The sequence below is a fragment of the Diplotaxodon limnothrissa genome, linkage group LG12 (genome assembly GCF_057381915.1).
Source record: "Diplotaxodon limnothrissa isolate DT_005_m linkage group LG12, D_limnothrissa_male_GT1.1, whole genome shotgun sequence".
NCBI lineage: Eukaryota > Metazoa > Chordata > Actinopteri > Cichliformes > Cichlidae > Diplotaxodon > Diplotaxodon limnothrissa.
In genome coordinates, this window is record NC_140607.1 from 7,586,280 (window position 1) to 7,612,203 (window position 25,924).

Genomic DNA, 25,924 nt, shown 5'->3' on the forward strand with positions numbered 1-25,924 from the left:
GGTATGAGAGTACTAATGATGTTTAGTATAAGATGAGGGTATCTACTCCACTTGGTGCTCCTTAAGTGGTCATAAACCTCCTTTAAATGAATATGAACAACCCACATAAGAGTTAAGTAGCCACAGGTTTTCCAAAGACCATAAAACACTCTCAGAAAACGGCAAAAATAAAACGGACACAGGTTTAAACTCAAGTTGGGACTGAGCCTCCGACCACTGACAAATGAGATCAGTCATTATGTGTCAAATATTTATTCTTTTAAAACGTTTATTACTGATTAAATTCATGTAGGGAAAAATGAATAGTACATCTTTGTCTCCAGTGTACAGCAAACCACAGCTGACAAGTGTCTTTCAACCACAGCACACGGCCCATGTTTAACACATGTGCAGTTGGTGTGCTAATCATGTGTGTATGTTCTATATTGAATATAAACACACAAATATATTTATATATACATACACATAATGAAGAGAAACCATAAAGTGTGAGATCTGATATCATTTCGAGGCCCTTGAGGTCGCGGTGACCTCTTGACACGTATCGGGATCCCAAACCAGCTGCCGGAGCCTGCCCAGAGGAGGAAAACAAAGTGTTTTCGACAGAAGCTTGTGCAACATCAAGCTCGCTCCCAATTCCAGAGACAGAAAAAAATTAATAATAATGTCAGTAAGACATTGTACAACGCTTCGGCCTCTGTGGCAAATCCGGGCGGGGAGGGAGCGGATCCAGTGCTGCAGTTCATCCCCATTTGTTCTTATATTAACAGTCCCACTGTGCGCCACACTCTCAATGTGGAGGGTCGCCAAAAAACACTGTCCTGTAACACTTCAATTTGGGCAGGTAGTGCAGATCATGACCATGAAAAGCAAAGCGATAAACCTTAATGCTTTAGTCGACTGTTTAGAATATTCTGCAGGAGAAAACGCAGGAAATCCACAAGAGGTTGAATGCTAAAATGCATGGTATATCTTTTTTTTTTTCCTAAACACACCCAATCAAACAGTGTTACATGCTCAAAAACACAAGATTGAAAACCACAGTCTGCAATGTATTTGGGAGGTTTGGGTGGTTGCACAGGTGTCTTGGCGAAGAGCTTCCATGCACCGTCGCTGGACCAAATGCAGGAGTCCATCACTGAGAGGGGTGCTGATATGTGGGCATCAGGGGAGAGAAGGCTGGTTGCTGCAGGAAAAAAAGAAGTAAAAGAGGGAGAGGGATGGAGGGAGCGCCTGAGGACTCAATTCACCAAACGTCTTGGCCAGCCACTGGCCACTATGGCAACAGTCCAATGAGAGGCGCTGCAGCTCCTAATATTTCTTTTTTAGTATATATAATATTGGCAGTATCACGGTTTAAAAAAAAATAAAAATAAAAAAAAAGGGAAAAAAATATTTTGGGGAAAGGTTTTAAAGCAAACTCTGAAGCATAGTAAGACTGCAGTGAAAGGTGCACGAGGAGCTCGACGTCCCAGAGCTCCGAGAGTGGTTCAACTGCTCCGCTGCACTCAAAAAAAAAAAAAAAAAAAAAAATCTATTATGGATGGCTCAGCACTACTGGAAGTTAGAAAGGAAACAAGGGAAAACTTGGCAAAATACAGACAAAAAAGAAGAAAAAAAGTCACCAGTTCTGTCCATCAGATTAGTTGCTAAAGATTGACTACCAATGATCCTTCTCCTCCTCCAAGTGATTTTTCCCCCCAACAAGTCAAATAAAAGAAAACCTAGAAGTTCATGATCTGTTGGCGTGAAGCCATCGTAACACAGAAACGTTCAATGGAGATGTTCAGTGGAGAGACACCTGTTCCAAAAACTGCCCCCCTCCCTCCCCCCGCCCCAGAAAACAAACCCAAATAAATCCAGGAAAGGTGAGCCCTCCTCCTCCTCAGACGCAGAGTCCAACCCGACTCTGAATGTCCCGTGTGCAGTGGAATGAGAAGGAGAGATGAGATACTGATGTGAGAGAAACAGGGTTGTGGAAGTGGATACAAATCGGAGCATTATAGCTGTCAGTTGCAGATCCTTGAACAAAAAATTAGGACCTCAGGTCAATAGTGCCCATCTGCTGAATTCCAAATAAAACTTGATCTGATGTCTAATAAAATCTGTACAATTTTTTTTTATTAAAGTCTTCATGATTAGTTTGTCCAAAGGGGACATTTTTGCCGTCATTTTTTTTTTTTTTTTTTAATCTTTCACCATATATTTATTAAATCTTTATCTGCTCTTTAATTTAGATGCTCTGAGTCCCATCGTGTATGTGTGTATATGCATGTGAAGACGCCGCCCGCTTTTCTGTGGATGGCTTCGAGTTTGTTAGCAGCACTTTTTCTTTCGTTTACTGTTCCGGGTGAGTTTGACCACGTCGTTTTGTTGCTGCTGCTGCTGCTTGGCTAGCACTTCCTTCTTGGCTTTTAGCACTAGCTCCGTGATGCAGTTGAACATCTGCCGAGAGAGGCACAAACCAAAAAGCATGAACAGATTAGAGCGGTCAGATTTGTGTGTCATAATGGTGACAAAGGAACAGTTCAAAGCCTCACTTGAGTCTTATTTCTAAATATGAAGATGCAGCCTGGATAACTGAAATTAAGAATCAGGCAACAAAAATCCACCCACAGCTGTTCACAATGGTGGAAAACCTCTGATGATGAGTTTCCACATAGATGTTGTTATTTTGTTTTGATTAGCGAGTCTTGGGGTGGATTTGTTTACCTATGTACACAAGCAGGCTAGCAAACTCGACACCATTCTCATTGCTATTCCTATAAATCTGAAGCCAATCTAACACTGCAATAAAGCAGAAGAGCACATTAACAGCCTTTGGTTAAAAAGTAATAAAATCCACTCTTAGCTTTTCAAAAATAAGGACACTATTCTTTGTGCTGTGTGATTGTGAACCGTTTTAAACAATAGCACTGACTTGAATTAACTGAGTAAACGATTAGCAGATTGTTTTGTCAGGGCAAAAACAGTAACTTTCAGCGATGCTTTGTGCAGTGACAAGCTGATCAGCAGTTATCACAGAGCTTCTGTGCATGCCTGGCATGTCTGGCGAACAGCTCCAGACCAGCTTATCAGTCTGAGGCTACAAGTAACACAAAACAACTAATTACCTCTTCAACATTTATGTTCTCTTTTGCACTCGTCTCGAAAAGGCTGATTCCCATCTGCTCTGCAAACTTCTGCGCGTCAGTTGTCTCGACCACCTTAGAGTTTGGGTCGTCGTTCTTGTTTCCCACTAAAAATAGAAAACAGCTCAGTGTAAAATAATGGAGCAAGAAATTATTCCCATACTGCCAGCAAATACAAGAGGTGTGCACTGGAGTGAAGGGCAGAGTCTATTTTTAAGCTAAAGAAGACGAGGCGAGAACAGTGCCAAGGTGTTTCTTTGGAGCGCACTCACCTAATATTCGGCACACGTCGTCACAGTTCTGGTTGATTTCATGTAACCATCGTTTTACATTGACAAAGGACTCCGCACTCGTGACGTCATATACCACTATGACCCCATGTGTTCCCCTGTAATATCTAAAGACAGAAGAAAGGGGAAACAGTCAGCTTACAGTTTGCGAAAAAGATCAATTGAATTCATTTTAATTTTATTCATATAATGCTAAATCACAACAACAGTCGCCTCAAGGCGCTTTAAATTGTGGGGTTAAGACCCTACAATAATACAGAAAAAATCCCTAACAGTCATATAACACCCTTTGAGCAAGAACTTGGTGACATTGGAAGAAACCGCCAACAGAACCAGGCTCAGTGAGGGGCCTCCGTCTGCTGTGACTAGTTAGATAAAATATTTCTAATTAGCTGAACAGTTATAACGACTTCTACTTTTACTACAGAGAAATGGTAGTATAGCAGCAAGACTAGAGAACGCTAAAACTGTTGGCCGAAGAGTATGAACAACAGTATAACTGATTACCTAAAGATAAAGGATAACAGACAGGGTAAAACATGGACGTAGCTTCGGTGGCGGAAAAAAACCCTTTGACCTGCATTTTTTCTGAACACCACATTATGGTGATGGAAAGTAACCGACAAATTTAAAAATAAATCTAAAAGTAATGCCTCAATAGAAACTGTTAGACAGGATTAATGAATAAACAGCAGAGATAGTTTGGTAAAGGTAATAACAAATAAAAGGAATTATTAAAGCTAAAGTTGGCAAATAAATATGTAAAAAATAATTTGTTAAAGTTAATAGATGAAAATAAAACACACAGCAGAAATGGCTAACACACAAAACAGACTGGAAAATTTAAAAAAAAGAAAAAGAAAAAAAAAGGCCAACAGGATTGATGTGTGAAGAGTTTTTGATACCACTACACCGTGTAACAGTTTAAGTATGCTATGGCCTGACCTTCGGTATAATTTTAATTTCAAGTCATCCCTAACTTTCTGAGCGAATAACTAATGTTATCCAGCAAAGGGAAAGACACTTGAAGGGGCACAACTTAATAAATACATTCATCAGGACAGAGTGTATGACTGTGTGAAGGAAAAAGCAACAGCACCACATTTATACCGCACAGACAAATGAACTGGCTTCAAAAACAGAGGCCAGATCTGAGAGAGTGCATCCCCAGTACCAATGCACTACGGCAAACAAACACAAAGAAACTTTTGTCAGGGATTCTGTGTGTGTGTGTGTGTGTGTGTGTGTGTGGTGACAGTTTGGGGATACAGCTTGTTTTGATAGGGTTTGGTGGCATCAAGGATTTACATCACACTATGTTATTAATGTAAATTAACATTATTGGGCATGATTTTCAATACCATAAAAAAACTATTCTTACTACTGAAACTGATACAAGGGTGATCTGATGAGATGTTTTGTACTGCAAAGACTGCCAATACAAGAGTAAAGTGTAAAGCCAACACAGACCAAGCTTGGTTCTCCTCATTTATGGAAGGAGAGCGCTTCTTATTATACATACATGCTAGGGCTGGGCCATATTATACCGTTCACGGTAATACCGGTATAATGTTAGGCAACGATAGGAAAATGAAATATCGCGATAGAATATGAGTAAAACGCGCGTGCGCAGTACATTTGTTTTCATACGCACATGGCCGATTGTTGTGTGAAACAGATGAACCAGAATTGGTTTGTAAAAATGGTGAAACTTCAGTGATGTGGAACTGGTTTGGTGTTTGTCCGTCAGATACACGACAAAGCACATTTTTTTGCAGAACAATGCAAGCGGCCGTCGTGTCGTATTTGTCGGACTAAGGTGCTCTTAAATCTGGGAGTAATCTGGGTCCTAAACTCCGTATTCACCTGGTCAAACGAACACTGCAGCATCACTGAGAGTTAAAAACTGTCTAAATTCTTTCATCTTTAATAAAACGATCAGCATTGCTGCTTTACCAGGTGTAACTATGAAGTTTAACTTCCAGGCATCCATGAAAACAAAATGTATTACATTTAACGGAGTTAGAAGTTAGCAGGAAGCTAGCGGAAGTTAGCTCGCTAATTTCGCTAGTTACCTAAGCATGATATTGCATGTTCTGACTGAGATTTCTGAAAAAAAATCAAACGTACAGCTCTGCTATCACTTCCAACATAAATGAAGACAGGAAACTAAACAGCAGTGACGTTTGTAGGGTTACTGAACACTGCAGTTTAATGTTGCAAAGCACCTCTTTTTAACTTCAGTGGATATTATACATGGTTATGCTCAGGATATGTCAGCCCATTTCTACTGGAAATGCCTTTTGGTTAAACTTTCAGCAAGGAATTTGCAATTGCACTGTTACATTTTTATAAATATTTTTGGCCATATCGCCCTGCTCTAATACATGCTACAATTAGTGAAGTTTGTAGAGTCTAATTTTCTGGCTAAACAAAGCAGACTGCCTTACTTTACTGACCATTGTTCTGCACTGCTCCTGCTAGCAGACTGGTATTAATAGTGCTGACTAGTATGGGTGGAAACATCTAATTGTTTAATTAAAACTACAATGACAAAACCAAACAAACACCACAACACACACAATACTACTGTATCCTCAGTAAAAAGATACTACCCAAGCCTATTGTCTGGGTTTGTCCCCAAAGTCCTTCAATGATGGACAGACACACAACAGCGGTGTGTGGCTGTGCGTTTATGTCTGCTCAGTGCACATGAATAAAGAACCTTAAACTGCCAAACACACAAACAGCCTCACAGCCCAACCTGATGTACCCTTTTCTGTAAAGGGTTAGCATACTGAACTCACTGAAAGAATCATCATTCAGGTGGACCGCTGCTGGCACTTGAACATGGGACCTAGATGCCCTCGGTAGGAGTCCACCTGCGGACTTTTTACTATTGTTAATCTCATTATGTGCTCTTTTATTTACAATGCAAAACAGTAAATAATTATGAGAAAAACAACAGCATAAAAGTCTCTAAAAGAGAAAAAGATAAAGTTAAAGTGATATTATGCTGTGACTGAAGCCTGAGGCTGAAAACACAGCTGCTCACTGACATATGGCTACCACCTCAGGTTAGTCTGCCTGAGTAGACTCAGCAGGTCACTGCCCATGATCCATCTCCACAGAAACATTCATTTAGGATCTAATGAGGCACCATGCCACTCTAGTTCGGCACAGGGAACAATCACCCTTAATAGGCAGCCTGCTCGCTGGAGGGATTCCTGCAGAACAAGTCGCAACAATCCTTCCAAACTAGGACGGCTATGCTCCACAGGGGCTAAAGCGTTAAGGATTTCACGCTTTCTGGGTGATTTTAGCATTCTGATTGGCCTCCCTGCAACAGTGCTAGTACATAAGAGTCAAACATGCCCTCCTGGTCCCATTCAAGACGAAACTCGGGAGGCAAATGACGCTCCAATATCTCCCAAGCGCAGTCTGTGTCTGCTTCAGTCAAAGTCAAAAAGGGGTGAGCATGTGAGATGACTGCAGTTTAAGCTGTAGGTCACATCAATGATGTTCCTATCGGTGCTGCTCAGAGCACTGAGTGACTGACTATTTGTCATGAATATAGAAACCTATGAATGCAGACTATTTCTCTTGATACAATGGCAAAGATTACTGAAATTTATTTTTAGGAGTCTAAAAACGTGTTATCCATAATAAAAGCAATCGTTATAGTTTGATAGTTTGAAGCAACATTAGTGGGCGTGGTAATAGTCATGAGCACTAAATGCTGAAATTGCTTTACTTTTTCATTAGTTTGGGATCATATTCATTTGCATCAAGGGTTTTTTTGCCCACTAACCCACCATCTGTCACCTGGAGGTCTACTACTGCTGCATCATCCAACCTTAAAACAAAATGTAATAGACTCCAGACTTCCACTCGTGGTATTGCGAGCTATGTGGGTTGACGTAAATGATGGGACGTCTTCTGAAAGCTTAGAGAGCATCTTTCTGTAGGCTGCCATCAAACCACAAGACCAAACTGAAGTGATAATATTTCTATTAAAAAAAAAAAAAAAAAAAAAAAAAAGCCTGCACAGACCAAAACCAAATTTATGCTGTTAACAACTGTTATCTCTATATCCTGACAGACTTCATGTTTATTTGTCGTAAAAGTCGACCAACGCTTAAAAGCTCTCAAAAACAGAAATTTAAATTTGCAAGAGTAGCAGCAGCACTTTTTGTGTTTTTACAGGCTTTCTGAACAGCAGTGAACTTCTGGGACAGACAGCAGTCTGTGTTCTTGGTCTATTCAGGTAAACTGTGGAGAAAAGAAAAATTTAGGCCAACGTTCCTTCTTAAAGCGTGGGAGTGCCGATCATTGTGAACCCTCAGGGCACATGGACAGCAGTGTGAAACACGCTGCAAGTGTAAGAGGGTAATGACGTACACTCGGCACCGTCATGGAGCACTACAGCACACAACAAGGAGCCTCCCTCTCACATCTGTAATTAGGATGTGTGGGGAATTCCACCCAGTTTCATAGAACAGCAATGACTTATTCTACTGCTTCCTCATATAAAACCTAATGTCAGGACCGCAAAGAGCCTTTCATGGTTTCAGACTTAATTGTTAAAACATAAACAAAAAGTTTCACCTGAAAACTCCAAGCAAAGGAGGGGGACGTGTGTGTGAATGGATCCACTTACGTTGAGGTGATGGTGCGAAAACGTTCCTGCCCTGCTGTGTCCCAGATCTGTAGCTTCACCTTCTCCCCATTGATCTCCACTGTCCGGATCTTGAAGTCCACACCGATCGTGGTGATATAGCTACCTGCGAGTGGGCACGCGAACACAAAATCGAATTTATTATGAAAACATGGAAACTGAAACGGAGATGAGTCCTGATTATACATCGCTGCTTTGGTCGACCCCCGCACCTGAAAATGTGTTGTCTGCAAATCGCAGGAGGAGACTGCTCTTCCCCACTCCTGAGGAGGAAACACAAGCACAGGAAGAGGTTTAATGTACAGCGGCACAACAACAAAAAACATATACACTATAACAACTCTGCATTTTTGATACTGGCAAGTCTGAAAACACTTTTTTTTTGCACCACAACAGAGCAAGAGTTTTGGTTTCGCATATTATATCCTAGCTAACCAAGAGCAGCAGCACGTGATGACGGCACGCACACGCACACAAAAAAAAAGAAAAGTGGGGGATGTCAAGCTGAATCGTTCCTCTAATCTTTGTGTAAATACAGATTTAGTTCTTCAAGACATAAACACGGATCTAACCTGCTGCACAGTGTACAAGCTGAAGGCTTCGGGTAAGCAAGACTACACCCTACATACTCATTCTGATGACGAAGGTAGCTCTAGAATCTTAATCGATTTAACCTCAGTGAGGCAGACACAGGGAGGCTTCTTAAAAAATTCAGATATGAAACAGTGGAATTCAGAAAGAAATAAGAGTAATAAAAGATGACAGGAGAGGACAAAGAAAAAAAGAGAAAGGGACTGAAAATGAGGTTAGTTTATAAGTGTGAGGAAGAGTGATTGTGAGGTTACAACTGAAAGTTAGGAAGTCACTCTTTTGGCCTGAGGTGGGACTGAACCTGCAGCCCAGTTACACAGGTTATCTATTGTGTTATTGTCATTTCATGTTTGATTTGTCCTCACATAAAAAGCTATCAGGTTCCTGTGATCTCAGCACTACAGAGTTTTGTTCAAACATACAATGACCAAAGCTTCAAAGCAGAAGAGCATTCATCAGCTTTAACATGTAGTGTGGGCCTTTAGCTTGGCAACCCCCCCCCAAAAAAACCAAAAAACTGTCAGGTGTAAAAATATCCAGGACACCTCTGTTGTCAGCCTGTAATTATATCTCTACATCAATGGAGCATAAATTAACCACAGACCATGGAAAAAAAGGTAATACATATCTGATACATGAAATGTTGCTCAAATTTCCATTTAGAGAATGATGTTCATGTGTACTGTGAAATTTTGTATGTCCTCTAACTTGTCATAGGTTAGAGGGTGTTCACGTTCAACTAGGGATTCAGTGAGTGGAGAATCTGATTCCCAGCAGCAGATCTGACAACAGAACAAGGGCACAAGGTCAGAGCCCCCCAAATAAATAAATAAAAATCTCTGTGCAGCACTGCAAACAGTAGTGCTTCCATGCTGCAGCTGAGGGCACACTGGCCCCTGTGTGTGACATGCAGTGAAGGGCTTGCTGTACTGCCTTGTCTCTCCACTGTGAGAAGCCAGCTGATGGGGCAGTGCCAGGACCGGAGCTGTCAATGAATCCAAAGACCATTGCTCACAAAAGAAGTTCAGCGGGATGAGGCTCTAGCTGCTGAGGGTGGAATACTTTTTTATTTTCCCGCTTTTCTTAAAGCATGTTTTCCACTTAAAAACAAGAGGGGCAAACATTTTTTTTTCATATATACACAGATCTTAGTTATGCATCTACCTGTGGCTGTTTGTTCTAATTATTAACATGATAAAAAGGTGCTAAACATAAAGAAGCAGTCAGAGTCTTTGTGCTGTTATACCTTATACACCAAAGGGCACTTTGGTTGACACTAACCGCGGTGTCAGTCTCACTTCACTGTAGTCTGACTAACTAGATGCAAACATGTCTTTGCAGTGCAGCATTCCTCCACTCTCAACCTCCTAGGTCTCACAAGCTAACTAGCTAAATAAATAAATAACAAAACCCATTGCAACATCTTAACCGGACTTAGTTGAATTTACATCTGTGCCGGCAACTTCTTAGCATTTAACCTTCCCGGTGCAGCAAATGATAACTAACAGTTATCAACATAACCAGGCAAGGACTTGTCATGTTAGCCTAGCTCATAGCTAGCCAACACAACCTAGCTAACTGTAGATACAAACAAAAGGCCATAACTACATCCTACTACCACAGGAACGGTATAGGTCACAGTACGTGTTGTGTTACGGCGGTAAAACAATTGTCTAAACCGATATAAGAACAATTTAGGACATTTTCAAGAGATAAATCCTTAGTGTCTGGAGGCGGTATCCGGCCTCATCGGCTGACATGCCCAGCCCGGACACACAACCTCCGCCCTGTAGCTGACACGAAAATATGGCGGATGTGTACGTTTAACACGTAATTTCAGTGCCTAAAAGACAAAATAATACACTGCAAAAGCGCCCGGATGGTACATAGCCGGGTTAAAATAGTACTTCTGCTTCCCCCATTGTAAAAAAAAAACAAGACAAGGCCCACTTCCCGTCCTGCATCCCCGGCGTCGGCTTACCGCTGTCACCGATGATGAGCAGCTTGAAGAGGTAATCGTAGTCCCTGGCCATGCCGGTAGCTGGTGGCTCACCCCCGCCGTGTACCGCTTCTTTGCTCGGTTAGCTGTCGGACTCCCTCGGTGCGTAAAGAAAATCACCAGACCCCAGATCCCCCCGGTATAAAACACCACCACCACTAAGGATATCACAAACTGTTAGCCCCCCGAGCCGGCGGCGTTTTTTCTCGGGGTTTCGCGGCGTCAGCAATCCTCACTCTCCGCTGCAAACAGCCGGAAACTCCGCTTCCTCCTCTGGTGGAGCTGCACCCAACTGTGACCCAGTCTCACTGCGCAGACTCGAGCTACAGCACAGCGGTCCCATCCCATTGATGAACACAAGAATCATGCCAGGAGAAACGCTGGAGAGTCCCGAGGATTCATGCTTCTTTTTAATGCACTGAAAACAACTTAAACCACACAATACTGAGAAGCACGTGTTGTTAAACTCGTAGTTTAACTCCACATTGCAGTAGTTTACAGGAAGTTCAACTAAATTCGTATTTGCATAGAGAGGAAATTCAGTTTGTCGGTTTTGTGTAATCAACTAGAAATAATTTGGAGCCTTAAAAGGGGGAAGACTTATTTTATTTCGCTGTTGTCTCATGGTTTTTATATATTATTTGTATTACAGTAGCTGAATTACCTTTCTCCAGTCTGCTCCACCTTTTATTTCATCCGGATTGTTGCGCAGACACACCAGGCTTCAGAGACTGGGGTACCTGTTACTTCATTTAAATATGTCCAAAACTAGAAATTATCCGATATCACTTATAATTTGATGCATTTCCAGCTCTATAGTAGCAGATATGGGCAATTTAATCTTTTACATAATTCTTATTCATCTTACATTTATCCTTGGCGTTTCCCCTCAGTGCATCCTGTCTGAAATGGACTGTTTTAGCTGCCAACTTAAAGCTGTGTGCCTGAGATAAAGGGTATCTGCTCTCAGTGAGATCACACAGAGCCAAACGTAGGAAAAAAAGCCTTAAACGGAATTTAGAGTAGTTTAAGGACAAACACCAACCTCATTAACTGAAACTAGCCTCATTTAATAAGTCTCCACTGCTGTAAGAGCATACATATGGCAGAAAAAATGAAAGGCATAATAGTTCCCCTTCCTCCTCTTAATATACAAGTGGAAAACCAATCCTGAAACCTTTTTCTTCAGACATTTAAGGCCACTTGATAATATTTCAGATGTGAATGTACTCCTGCATCTCCTCTAGGCTCTGTGTTCCTGGTTTGGAAAACCTAGACCATGAAGGAAGACTTCAGACCTTGTACTCTGGGGCCTCTGGATATCTGGGGCCTGGATCTCCTCCATACCTGCTTCATACCCTGGTGGACGGGGCTATGGCTCCCCACACTCCCTAGCAGATCGTTACATGGAGAAACCTTTGGAATACAAGCATGCTGATCCACACAGGTATGCTCACAGGTGTACACACGGGTGTTCACAGACGCGGACTACACCTTTCTTGGCTGCTGCCTCAAAGCACATTGTGCGCTGTCTATCTTGCGTGCTGCACAATAGCGTTTATTATTTAGTATCTACTGTTATCTACTGCTAGCTAGTTTATTGTGATGGTGCGGTTTTGTTTTTTTTTTTTTATTATGTTGCTCTTTGTTGTTTGCCTTCTCTTCTGTTTTTTTTCTCCATACAGGTGATCCAGGTGGGGTTTTTTTTTTTCTTTCTTCCCCCCCTTCTCACCGTCTCTTCTCCCCTTTGGTTTTCTTTCTCTCCCTCTCTTTCTTTCATTCTTTCTCCCTGTCCTATCCCACAGTCATGTCTGTCCCGTTTGTAGCAACCGAAAATAAAATAAATTCATAATTATAATAAAAGGTCAATCAAATGGACCAATATGGCAAGGCCATGATGATCCACTTGGTAAAATAAATCCGCTTGGCATCTTTCTTGGCCTTAAGACAACAATTCTGATGGCTAAAGATCCAAACGGGACACAAAAAAATAAAAAAAATAAATAAAAATATACAAGTGGAAAACCAATCCTGAAACCTTTTTCTTCAGACATTTAAGGCCACTTGATAATATTTCAGATGTGAATGTACTCCTGCATCTCCTCTAGGCTCTGTGTTCCTGGTTTGGAAAACCTAGACCATGAAGGGAGACTTCAGACCAAATCACCAGAGTAGAAAAGCGAGATGAGGCCACATAGAAAGCAAGAGAGTGGCGAGGTTTTAACTGGAAGCCAAAAGTTTTTGTCTGCTGAAGCTTCAAGAGTAAAATCCAGCAATTGGTGAATCAGAGAACTTGGTGGAATTCAAGTGAGGTGTGACAAAGTCTGAGAGACGCCAACCTGAGAAAAACCAAGCATCCAATATTTAACACACTACATTATGAAATCCAGAACCTTTTATTATGTATTGCCTTTTTACAACTGCATCGCTGACATAAGAATGATTTGTGTTTTTATAAGAAGTTGCTTTCCCCAAATAACCGTCACACTCAAAGTTCAAATAAAAGGTAAAGAAAGGGGGGCTCTGTTTCATTAACAGTGGCAATAATTGAAATCATTTTGGTAAAATAAGTAGCAAAACACTGAAATATCAAAACAGATTTGGCATCGTGTCTTCTATTGTTGCTCGGTACAAGAGAACAACCTGTGCATCATATGATAAAATAAATTGGGCTTAAAGGCCGCTAAAACAAGGATTTAAAGTGGGGGGGGGGGGAAGAAAAACGCCAAAAACAAAATTTTCTGGGGAATACAGCCAAAACACTACTCATCTCAGGCTCCCCAGTGTGTCTGAGGTTCTCATACACGGATTTGTTTAATATGTCAGTAAATCTTCTGCTGCTTTCTGCAGATCAGAGCACTTCGTTGTTTAGTCCATCATGTTAGGATTGTGTCATCGATCTCTTCATTGGAGTCTGGCTGGCTGGCGATTTTTTTCAAAGACCGGCGGTGACACTCTGACAGTAGGTCATTGCTTGCAGAGTCCAGAATGGCAGTAATAGTCTGAAATGCAAAGAGAGGAGCGTGTAAAAATGTTTTGCTCTACAGATTACATCTGTGTGCAGATTACAGTAGGGAGTTGATAGTCGCACCTGCATGGTTTCCTCCCCCTGACGAAGCCGTAGCAGGTTGACGATTGTGTGTTCGCTCTGGGCCCGGACGCTCGTGTTCTTGTCCTTGGTGTTGTCCAGCAGAGTTTTCAGCAGAGGTTTGATGAGATTCACGTCCACGGAGGGCAGTGATGGTTCTTTGAATACCCACCACAGCACCCGCTCTGACACCAGTCTGACATCACTAGACTGGTTCTGAAGACACTGCAGGGTCACGCAGACAACAGATATAATGGCACAATACACACTGTTCAAAGAGGTACTCAAAGGAATCATCTTCTTATAAATACACAGGCTTCACAGCAAACACCTGATCAGACTGATATCAGCTTTCATGCTGTGCTTTTAGTGTGGAAATGTACACACTAATCACTCACACACAAAAATAAATGTTTTCTACACTCCTCATTTACAGATGCTGAATATCCTGTTGAGCACACTGCTTAGTTTCTTCCTGGCCCTCACTACTGTGCAGGTACTTTCTCTTAGTGTTCAGTTTTCTACCTAAAGACTAAGAAGAGCTGTGAGCCTAAATAAAACAATGAGCGTGAGCTATAAAACCAAAAAAGATAATACTACAGCATAACTCTACTACAAGCAACTATGTTTGTATTACACATAATTTTACTGTGAGAAGTATTAATTTAAACAGCTACACCTTTTTCCAACATTACAGTGGGCACGAGCCCATTTTTGGCAACTTGACTGCTCCCACTTCCTCACCTGTACAAATATAGAAATGGGAAGTGGACAGGGTTTGATTCTCTGCTTTACCTTAACAAATTGTGTAATCATCTGCTGGGAAACACCACTGCTCCCCTCTGTTCTCAAATGATGCTTCATCAGGTATCCCATACCTCTGATCCCACTGGTAGCAATGGGAATCTGGAAGAGGAACAAAATGCCACGCATGAGGACAAAAAGACTCTAAGATAAGGCTAGAAGATCGATCAGTGCAGCTGAAATTGCTACAAGGATGACTGACAAGCTGATAAGACAGAGTAACATATTATATGAACAAAGAAACTTAACAAGTAAATTCAATTAAAAAGATATGAAAGATAAAATGAAAATGCAAATAATTACATTAGGAATACATCAATGAGATTAAGAACACACACAAAAAAAGATAATCGCATGGTGCATTAAAAGGACAAAACATCAAAATATACAATATTGAAAATAGACCAATCAATAATGGATTGGATTTATATAGCGCTTTTCAAGGCACCCAAAGCGCTTTACAATGCCACTATTCATTCACTCTCACATTCACACACTGGTGGAGGCAGCTACAGTTGTAGCCACAGCTGCCCTGGGGCAGACTGACAGAATCGAGGCTGCCATATCGCGCCATCGGCCCCTCTGGCCAACACCAGTAGGCGGAAGAGTAAAGTGTCTTGCCCAAGGACACAACGACCAGGACAGAGAGGAGGGGATCGAAATGGCGACCTTCCGGTTACAGATGCGCTTCCCAACCCCCTGAGCCACGGTCGCCCCCTCAACAGTAATGAGACAATCTAGAGCAATAGATTGTAAGGTTGTTAGAGCGAGACAATGCTGTGTTTGCAGCCAGTCCTCAGTACTCTGTATCCATTTGCATATCAGTCATGATGAAAATGACTGTGTGGCTCATTGCTATGCAGTAGCACTGATTGTTACATAACTGTACAGTTTATGAGGTTGGGGAACCTACAGTCAGCTGAAACTGGATGTGATGAAATATTTTTCCCGCTGAAAATACTGTATCCAGATGAAGTGACTAACTTTCACTTACTTTTGGTGCTTCGCTATTTGATAGCCTGCAACCAAATATTGATATTTTTTATTAAAACAACAGGTGCTCTCCACTAATCTGACTAACCACAGACACCATCTCATTAATGGAAATAAAACTATGGTGACGAAGAAGAAACACATAGGTTTAAAATAGTGTCATGCACAGGAAAATAAATCAGTGAGCTCATTAATTCAAGTGGAACATTATTAAAATGTAATAACAGCAGGTCCATAGTGCTTCACACACTGGGGTTGCACTGGGAAGCACACCCGGTGTCAAAATCTGCCAAATCAAATGACCCCTTGCTACTAAGGGAGCCAAAAGTAGCTTCTATAAAAAGTTAGTAGTCAAACACACACCGACACCACCACAGTGCAGCAAACAGATACCCGATTCCTCCTTTTAGAGTGTGCGGGGATATTTTTTTCCTTCTTATGTTACTTAATATCTGGACGTACAGAGTATCACAGAATCACTGTATTATGATGTATGGTAATAGTGAATGAACCGGTTCATATACAGCGCTTTTCTACTCTACTCCAGCACTCAGAGTGTTTTATACAAAAGTATTTCTATACTGAAGCCATGCATGACAATGGTTATATGGGGCCGCTGAACAGTGACAATGACATGAATGTGAAAACACCTATGGAGGATTCCTGTGGAGGAAAGGGGTCCAACTTTTCAGAGTTCAAACCTGGAGAATCAGAGTGGAAGCTGTACTGGTGACACCTTACTGCGAGGCATTACGGTGATTTTTCCATTACCGCCTGTCACATCTCAGTTGTTTAATCCTTATAGTAAAAGAGTACATTGGTTTATTAACAGTGGTTTGAAATATATTTTTTGATCTGGTGTTTTTCAGAAGTGACTGTGTTACCTTGATGTTTCCAAGAGACATTACCACAACAAAATCACAACACACTTCCCAAAATGGCAACTATTTCTACTGTTTTCCAATCTTCCTGTGGGTATCTATGAGTAAACTCTCTGCTCACCCTATCAGCGGTGGCATTGGCCAAGATGGTCTCTGTCACAGTGTCACAGTACTCGTTCCCACACAGCTTCCCGGGAGCAGATTTGACGGCGATGGCCAGGGCCAAGCTGCGACCGTGACGCACCATCCAGTCCACACCAGACACGTCGGCTAAAGAGAGGCAGACCGTTCATGAGCTCGTGGCATCACTGCTCGGCTAACGCACAAAATAATGCAGCACACAGCAGCAGACAATAACAAGCTGAAGCTTTTTTTGATGCAGATACACTGGACAAACATACATTAAATGTTTTTATAAAAGGATTTTTTAAATTTCAAATTTCTTAGCGCTATAATTATTTCACTCTATAACTCACAATGAGCAGGAAAAAGGACATCTGATGATGGTCACAATGACAAAGCAACCCTACACACACTTACAATGAGATCCTGAGAGAGGTGTAAAATAACTTTGCACACAAATACCAACCTAAGACATGCTGAAGTAACACACTCTTCAGCTCCTCCTCTGACAGGAAGGCACACAGCTCACCAACACAGCCGGCTGAGGCCATACGAGTTGCATCCTGCAAGTGCACACACAGACACACACACCAATAAGACAGCCAGACAGAGACAGGTTGTGTGTCATTTATTCTCAAACTGACACGAAGACTAAAACCACCTTTTTAGAAAACCACATCCTCTTTGTCTGACTTCCGTTTTTCTACTGAGATCACAGAGGAAACTCTACTTGTGAATAACTCTGAAATCTGCTTATACACGTACTTCACTGCTAATTACTTTATGCATCCAGTAGCTACTGCAGGTTCTGGGTTGGAAAAAAGGGTTGCAACACATTCAAAAGAAGTCTTTGAGGGCTGCTCGTCATACCTCGTCATGTCCCAACATGCCTAGCAATGTGGTGGTGATGTTTTTGCGGATGGCTGGGTCCACCTTTGATCCGGCCCCCTGGATGACAAACCTTAAGGCCTGGAGCATAGTCTCCCTGTGAACACAAACAGGAGAATTAAACTAAAAGACAAAAGCAAATATTTTTTATTTCATGTAAAAACATGTAAGCAGATATTGTATTTTGGATATAAACACACAGCACAAACTACAGTTTTTGCTAATTATATGCTAAAACTCAACTTCCCAGAAATATGATAGAAGATTTGTAGTAAATTTGTCAGTGCTTTCTGGTGGACAAAGGATGTAATGAGGAACTATTTTTTTTAAAGATAAATCCAAACACATTTGCATTTCTGTACTCTGGCTCTCCTTCCATCGTACACTTTTTAGAGTTAAGCTGGTGTCAGGCTGCACTATCAGCTTCTAGTTAATAATATTTTGGGAGAAATGTTTCAGACTTTAAAACTGACTCCAAACCAAGCAGCAACTAGAAAACTGAAGCCAGCAGAGGCCAGCCGATAAAGGATTTGTTTTTGGACCGACACCAATATTTGATGATTTAAGAAAAAAATAAAAAGATCCCAAATTCTAAATCATTGGCTGATATTATTACTGCTTATGCTTCTTAAGCAGATTTTCCTAACATCTGATATGTGTACTTATTAATTGCGCTCTGCTCGACACTGCTCAGATCAGATTGTTGTCGCATTTCTTGCAAAAAGTGACGCTACAGAGTGCCCTCTGATGGACAAACTGTGCAATGTCAGCACCCACAACACAACTGAAGAGTGTTTCTCCAGCCTCTTCTTTACTATTTAATTTTTATCAGTGAGGAGATCGGTAGAGTGGCAAATAGCTAATACTGGTCACTAATTTAGGCCTACCGATAAATTAAATAAATGCTCTTTATGTTCCTTATTAGAGCAAAAAAGTTACAAAACACAAACACTGTTGTGTCTACTTTATAGAAGTTAATGTTGAGGATACAACAAGGCTCCACCAGGTTTAAAAAAAAATAAAAATAAAAAAAATCATTCTTTCAATGACACGTGTGCCAATATAAAGAGCTGTACTGGCAGCTGGTGTGCCCAATTTATGACTTCTCCATATTTTTTGTGCTCATGGTGCCTTTGGGAGTCTTCATGCTGAAATTAAGTGACAAATAAAATGACTTTCTGGGTGATTCAGTCCATCCTGAAGTTTGTGCTCTGTGCCCTGAAGGTTTGGTTCTGGTGTTTGGCAGTAATTAGCATGTAAATGCTTTCTCAGCATATTCTATTGTCTAAATGATTATTCCAAAATAGAGGAGTGAACTGCCCTCTTTAATATACAGGCTATGCTTCATACACACATTTTCAGACTAATGGCTCCCAGTCTGTGCTTGTAACATTAAGACAAAGCAGCATCTTTAATCAGATGATACATTTCAACTTCTCTATTTGTGGAGATAAAATGATTTAAAATATTAACATCACAGGCTCACACATTTTGAAAATTCTGTTGGGGATGTTTATTGTTGCTGATTCTGTACTGAACAATACCAGACTGCACACAAACCTGACTCCAGAGTCCTCGGCATTGCGAATTGCAGAGAGTTGCTCAGTGAAGAGTGGATCGACCTTGGCGTGGATGGAAACCAGCTGACCCAGAGCCTCTGCTGCCCTCAGTCTTACAGCACGGCTTGAATCCTGCAGGGCTTTCAGGAAGGTGGTCTGGAGCTGAGGCAGGAAGGGCTTCAGGGCTATGCCCACCTGGAGGAGGAACGCAGTGCAAAGGTTAGAGCCTTCTGACAGAAACTTTGACCAGCTTTGGAGAGGTACAGTTGGCCATTTTGTCTTCCACCAGACCTTTGCCAGCAGCAGGGTGAGAGTCTCTAATAGAGCAGTCTTCACAGTCCAGGCAAAGCGGTCTCCTAAGATACGAATAAGAGGTCCAGTGATGTTGACTACAGACGGCCGCAGAGCCTCGGGAGACGTCAGTTTGATGACCCCTCCTAATGCTTTAGCCGCCTCTTCTTTCTGTTCAGGGGTGCCAGTGAGGACACCTTCTCTCAGGACTGGCAGGATACAGGTCACACCCTATGTAAGCATCGAGATAAAAATAAAAATATTAACTGAACAGAGCTGAAAGAAACCAACATTTCCCAATTAATGTTTAATTGGTGGCATATTGAAATTGCTTTTTTGTTCCCTGAACAGTCAAGAATCCACAGGTAATATACATACACAATGATATAAACACTTTTGAAAGCTGGATCCAGTGGACATGTGGTACTTTGCTTTTTTGAAGAACTAAACAACATTAAAATCAGATTGTTACTGAAAGTGTGTAAGCCAGGTTAAAACACACTTGGCCCATTGCAGTGCCCGCTCTTATTGAGCAAATCAATAGAAAGACCTCCACGTGAATGATCACTATTAATGAGTTTCTAATTATGTGGACACAGTTCATGTCACAAATGTGCCCACTCAAAGCTCTGCTCACTTGACAGAACAAGAACTCAATAGGATGAATGAGCTGCTGTAGAATGACATCACCATGCTGTAATAATGTAGCAATAGTGTTTATTGTGTCAGGCGCTGCCCTCTTACCTTCTTGGGCAGACAGAAACCAGGAAGGTGCTGACCCTTCACGTCTCCGGCTACTGATCTAATGTCTCGATGCAGATCGTCGATTAGAGCCAGCTGGCTGCTTGCATCCAGTTTCTAAAGAACACATCAAAGCCACAGTGAGTTTGCATTTCACCTTTGATTTAAAAACAATCAAAAGGTCCACTGTTTTATTTACTAACATATTTTGTACTAGACTATGAAAGCTCATGCAAATGGAAAGAAATTTTTATAGGAACACACCTTGGTGATGGAGTTGATGGTGTCCCAACTCTGAGACAAAACCTCTGGGTTGGAATCGTTAAGAAGGCGGATGACGCCTGACAGCAGCGTGCGTGTGTGGGCACTGTAGTCCAGTCGAGTGCGAGCAAAGTAGGCATTGAGGATGGTGACGGCAGCCTGTCTGAGGCCAGGATCGGTGCCCCGTGTGGCCTCCAGCAGGTCTTCTATGATGATCCGCTGGCCCACTTCATCCTCCACAGAAAGGATCACCGTCTGACAGCTGCACAATTCCTGGTGCAAAGGTAACAACATCCAGTCATATCATTCAGAAAGGCAGTTTAAAATATGCAGTGTTCACAGTAAAATAACCACTAAAAAGTCAGAGTTAATAGAAGCAACACCATGACATTTTAATGGAGCTCACTTCTCGCATAGATCTGAAAAGTATTTTAGGGTTTAAATGCGTTGTAAATATTTACACCACAAAACTGCAGCTCTTTCTAAATCACTGCCAATACCTTTGTGTACAAAATGTTTTGAAATAAATTAAGAAGGTTTTAAAAGACAGGGAGACCACAGACTGGATAGTAACTGATTTAACCTGGTGATGGTCAAAGCTGTGCTTTAAAAAGGGGAAAAAAATAATCTGAGCCTAGAGGGGAGACATGGTGTTCTGGTACGTCTGCAGCTGCATTTTGAATGACAATAAGAGGAAATCAAAGTAGGACATATGGCCTGTTTAGCAGATAAGAAGGATTTTAATTCTCCAGTTGATTTAAAATAGAAGAAGCTACTGAGCAGAACTGGGCAACAGCAGTAGTGCTGGAGTATTGTCTCAGAATACTACAAAGTTAACATATACAGGAGTGGTATGGTATTAAAAAACAAACAAGCAAATAAGAAAAATCTGACTAAAGGACGTTAACAAAATCCTCAAACACAACAGAATCAGTAGGGAAGCTTTATATTTGGAGATTGCTGGTTGTACCTGTGCTTCGTCCTCTGTTCCCAGTTTTCCTTTGAGGGAAGAGAGCAGGGCAGGGAGGATGACTCCTAGATGACGTGTCAGAGCATCTCCAGCCACAGCAGACAGGAAGGCCAGTACTCGGGTGTTTACAGGAGGAGCAGTCAGCTAGCAGAAGCACAGAGAACACTGGATTATAGTCACACAACATAAAAATGACATAAAGGCCTTAAAAAGGAAATCACGTGTGATGCTTTACCTTTGGAACCAAGTAAGGCAGCACAGAACGACTCTTTACTGCCATGACTTGCTTCAGGCCATCCAAAGCAAACTCAGCCGTTTCCTCATCATCCTGCAAAAACATGTTCGGTATGAGATATAGACTAGACTGCAAAGCTTCTTAAATCCTACAGATTTCATATTACATTTTCCCCCTCACTCCCTCACCAGCTGTTTGAGCAGGGTAGGCAGGATGTCATCCAGCGCCTGGTGACCGATGGTTGCATGGAGCTGCTCAAAGGTTTTGGCTGCAGCCTCTCGGACCTCCTCCAGAGGGTCACACAGAGCCTTCCTCACTGTAGGGACGAGTGACTCAGAGAAAACAAGCACCTGCAACACAAGTGTCATCAGATTTAAGGTTTTAAGTTTACTAGAATTTTCAGCTTAAGCTAAAACAGGCCCCACTGCTTGATTCAGAACCATTTTTAATAAATAAAATCATTGTAAAAGTTCTAATTCAATCCCACGAGCTATAATAATTACAAACGTGCGGAAAAAATGTGTGTTACAACAGCAGTGTGACTCACAGCGTCTTTACTGGTGGACTTCATGATTTCACTGAGGCCGATGCAGACACCTTGCCTCTCATCGCTCTTGTCAGAGCGCAGGCCCTCCTCCAGGATGGGAATGATCTCCGGGAGAATCTTCTCTCCAAGTTTCCTCACCAGATCACCCAGCGTCCGAGCAGCGATCTAAAACCGTGCAGACAAATGACGTTAACAAAAAGCTCTGTATGACTACTTTCACGTCAAGAGCCAAACAGAAACACCAGAGATCATGAAAAGAGTTAAAGAAAAACAAGCATTACTGTTCTTTTGTCAGGACACGTAGAAGCCAGGAAGCCCAGCAAGAGTGTGAAGAGGGTTGGGAGGATTTCTCTCAAAGTTCTGGGGGTGTTGGACACCACGATCTTCCACACGTGGAGAGAAGCTTGTCGAACCACGAGCTGGGTGTCTGAACGGCCCATGTAGAGGCCTGAGAGGACGCGGTTACGACGCTCAGCTCCCAGAGCACTAATGATAGCCTGAGAGGGGTAAAGGTCAAAGATCAGCAAACAAAATTCAACCAATATCAGTTAATAGAAAATGAACTGCTGAGAAAAAAAATATATACATATTCATACTTTATTGGATGCAGCAGTTCCAAAGTTGTCGTCCTCTGACGCCGTCTCTGTGGTCATCTTTCCGGTTACTCCAGAGATATGGAACAGCAGGTCGCCAAGCAGCTGCACAGAGCTGAATCTATAAACCAACAAGGGCACGAGTCACCAGGTCAGTAGCTCTATGAGTGACATTTATTGAACTGCCAACATGTTACCGTGCATTTATCTGACCTGATTCTCCACAGGTCATCAAACAGTCCTTGTTCCAGCTCGGGAAGCAGCAGTGCGATGGCGGTCTCAGCGTACATGCTGATGATTCTCTGGCCGGCTCGCAGTGCCGTGTCTCGCACGTACTCGTTCTCATCGGCCAGCGCCTGGTGGACGAGAGAGAGCATGAGGCTGCAGTGAAACATGTACGTGAACACGATACACAGTGAAAAACTGAAAATAGCTATACAAAAAAAAGAAACATTTTTATATTATTATTCATTGTGATTTTAAAATGTTTTACTCTTAGCAGTAAGTAGCTCTTAGTAACCAGTACCTTGAGAATGCAAGGGATGATGGGACCAACATAGGGAGTAAATTTATCTCCAAAAGTGAGCGGCAGGTAGATGAACATCATGATGTAGCCATCTCTGACGTGGGAAGCAATGTCCACCTTGCTGGCAGTTTGCACTACGTCTGGCATTAGCTTGTCCAGCTTCTCTACTCCCAGTCCAGCCATGACCTCAGCCAGACCTGAAAAAGACCGTCACACAAACCACTGAGCTCTTGGCTTTGAGCACAAATCAGAAACACGAGGACAGAGTAGAGAAGAACCCACCTTGTGCAGCTCCTGAGCGGTCCACAGAGCTCTGCTCAGAGGCCAGCGTCTCCATGAGCCACGGCAGCAGGTCGTCAAAGCAGGACTCACCCATCCCCTTAACCATGGCACCCAGGGCTTTAGCTGATACTGTACGAACCTGAAGGGGGAAAGAGAAGGAAACATGATAAAAGATGAAAGGAAGAAATGAGAGGAGATAAAATGAAGTTAAAAAAAAAAAAAAAAAAAAAAAAAAAAAACACGGAGTGAACTGCTGCTTCATCGTCAGCTACATACATACAGGATTATTTAAGAATACTAAACACACCTCAGGCACCGGGTCCAACAAGGAGGCCTTCAGTCCAGGAATAACACTGGGTAGGTATGGTGACAGATCCTGTAAGGAGCAGAAGAAAACAAAAACAAAGCAAACAAATCATTAAGAAAAAGCTTTGGAAAACACTAGTTTTACTGAATGGACTACTCTGATATTTCGCTTATCCCCGTGTACCTTCTGGTCAGTGAGCGAGTACATGTTTCCAATGATCTGAGCAGCCATCTTGCGAGTGTCAGTGGAGCGATCCTGGAAGGCTCTCTGGACGATGGGCATGATGAGGGCGAGAGAGGGGGCGTCGATGAAGTGCACAAACTTGGTGTCCAGCAGCGTCTGCAGGCACGTCTGGGTTTTCCTGGACGGGTCGGTGAGAGCATCCAATAGGATGGGGGTGATAGCTGGAAGAGAAAAACAAACTTAGCTGTTAGCATTACTGTACCTACCACTGGTATAATACCAGTAGATTACAGATGGTCGCCCTCCCTAATCCTGGTTCTGCAGGGGGTTTCTTCCTGTTTACATGGATTTTTTCCTTCCCACTGTCGCCAAAGTGCTTGCTCATACGGGGTCGTATCATCATCATCGTTTATTTATATAGCACTTTAAAAACACACAAGGCTGACCAAAGTGCTGAACAATAGAAATATAATAGATTCCATAATAATAATAATAATAAATACGATAAAATAATAAACATAGCAAAAACAATAAAATATAAGTAAATTAAAGTCAGTCAACCACTGAGTCAAAAGCCAGTGAATAAAAATGCGTTTTCAATCTGGATTTAAAAACCAGCACTGATGTCGATCGCCTAATGTGAAGAGGAAGATTATTCCAAAGCTTAGGAGCCACGATAGAGAACGCTCGGTCTCCTCTCAGTTTCAGCCGTGATTTGGGGACTGAGAGCAACAGCTGCTCAGCTGACCGGAGCGAACGAGTGGGGACATAGGGCTTCAGCAAATCAGACAAATATGCAGGTGCCAGACCATTTAAAGATTTAAAAACCAATAAAAGAACCTTAAAATGAATCCTAAATTCAATTGGAAGCCAGTGCAGGGAGGCCAGAACCGGAGTAATGTGCTCAAATTTCCTTTTACCAGATAAAAACCGTGCCGCAGCATTCTGTACTAGTTGCAGGTATGTCAGAGTGCCCAGTCCAACCCCTATTAAAAGGGAGTTGCAATAATCCAAGCGTGAGGTTATAAAAGCGTGGATAACAGTCTCCAAGTCACGCCTTGAAAGAAAAGGTTTAACCTTCGACAGACGCCTGAGTTGATAGAATGACGATTTCACCACCCCATTCACGTGGCCATCAAAGGTAAGTGCAGAGTCGATTTTTACCCAAGATTGGTAATCGAGCTCTTCAGGTGAGGGGTCAGAGCAGCAAGGTCAACATCAGGGATGTCAGAGGAACGATTCGGGCCAAACAGAATTGCTTCCGTTTTACGTTCATTAAAATTTAAAAAGTTTTGAGCCATCTATGACTTAACATCACTAAGGCAATCAAGCAGGAGTCTAATTGGGGAGCTATCAGAATGACTGAAAGGAAAATAAAGCTGGCAGTCATCAGCATATAGATGAAATGAAACTTTGTGTTTACGAAAGATTGCACCCAGCGGCAGGAGATACAATGTAAACAGTAATGGCCCAAGAATAGATCCCTGTGGTACACCCCATGGCAGAGGGGCCACAGAGGACAATGACGAGCCCAACTTAACACAGAAGCTCCTGTTTGACAGGTATGATTTTATCCACAGGAGTGCAAAGCCAGAAATGCCCACATAAAGCTGTAATCGAGAGATCAGCAGGTCGTGATCCACTGTGTCAAATGCAGCAGTAATATCTAGTAGTATAAGCACCACATGTTTACCACAGCCCGTCGCTACCAGAATATCGTTCATAACCTTTATGAGAGCTGTCTCTGTGCTATGAAACTGCTTAAAGCCGGACTGAAAAACATTTGAGAGTTGTTTAGATAATCCATCAGCTGAGTATGAACAACCTTTTCCAAGATCTTACTCAGAAAAGGAAGTTTAGAGATGGGTCTAAAGTTTGACATTACTGAAATATCTGAGCCGGGCATCTTAAGTAAGGGGTGAATAACTGCATGCTTAAGGTTGTATGATTGTTGGATTTTTCT

General features: G+C 42.1%; 2 protein-coding genes across 2 annotated transcripts in view; both read right to left on the reverse strand.

Annotated features, from left to right (window-relative positions):
• Positions 1 to 1,863: 1,863 nt before the first annotated feature.
• Positions 1,864 to 10,966, reverse strand: rab35b (RAB35, member RAS oncogene family b). Its single transcript, XM_085367885.1, has 6 exons — positions 10,672 to 10,966; positions 8,312 to 8,362; positions 8,082 to 8,205; positions 3,404 to 3,528; positions 3,114 to 3,238; positions 1,864 to 2,445 (listed from the first exon to the last, which is right to left on the reverse strand). Exons 1-6 carry the CDS (start codon positions 10,721 to 10,723, stop codon positions 2,317 to 2,319), a joined length of 606 nt encoding a protein of 201 aa, XP_085224011.1. The 5' UTR covers positions 10,724 to 10,966; the 3' UTR covers positions 1,864 to 2,316.
• Positions 10,967 to 13,081: 2,115 nt separating this feature from the next.
• The window catches only part of gcn1 (GCN1 activator of EIF2AK4), a 29,400-nt gene continuing 16,557 nt past the window's right edge, over positions 13,082 to 25,924 (reverse strand). The window contains exons 37-57 of the mRNA XM_085367083.1: positions 23,962 to 24,182; positions 23,779 to 23,847; positions 23,472 to 23,610; positions 23,190 to 23,386; positions 22,877 to 23,019; positions 22,667 to 22,784; positions 22,352 to 22,567; positions 22,071 to 22,235; positions 21,712 to 21,873; positions 21,524 to 21,616; positions 21,289 to 21,432; positions 20,322 to 20,591; positions 20,061 to 20,174; positions 19,317 to 19,547; positions 19,027 to 19,220; positions 17,449 to 17,563; positions 17,045 to 17,141; positions 16,577 to 16,725; positions 14,573 to 14,683; positions 13,781 to 14,002; positions 13,082 to 13,691 (exon numbers count right to left, since the gene is read on the reverse strand). Coding sequence (XP_085223209.1) covers positions 13,566 to 13,691; positions 13,781 to 14,002; positions 14,573 to 14,683; positions 16,577 to 16,725; positions 17,045 to 17,141; positions 17,449 to 17,563; positions 19,027 to 19,220; positions 19,317 to 19,547; positions 20,061 to 20,174; positions 20,322 to 20,591; positions 21,289 to 21,432; positions 21,524 to 21,616; positions 21,712 to 21,873; positions 22,071 to 22,235; positions 22,352 to 22,567; positions 22,667 to 22,784; positions 22,877 to 23,019; positions 23,190 to 23,386; positions 23,472 to 23,610; positions 23,779 to 23,847; positions 23,962 to 24,182 — 3,296 coding nt within the window. The 3' untranslated portion in view covers positions 13,082 to 13,565. The remainder of the gene's footprint in view (positions 13,692 to 13,780; positions 14,003 to 14,572; positions 14,684 to 16,576; positions 16,726 to 17,044; positions 17,142 to 17,448; positions 17,564 to 19,026; positions 19,221 to 19,316; positions 19,548 to 20,060; positions 20,175 to 20,321; positions 20,592 to 21,288; positions 21,433 to 21,523; positions 21,617 to 21,711; positions 21,874 to 22,070; positions 22,236 to 22,351; positions 22,568 to 22,666; positions 22,785 to 22,876; positions 23,020 to 23,189; positions 23,387 to 23,471; positions 23,611 to 23,778; positions 23,848 to 23,961; positions 24,183 to 25,924) is intronic.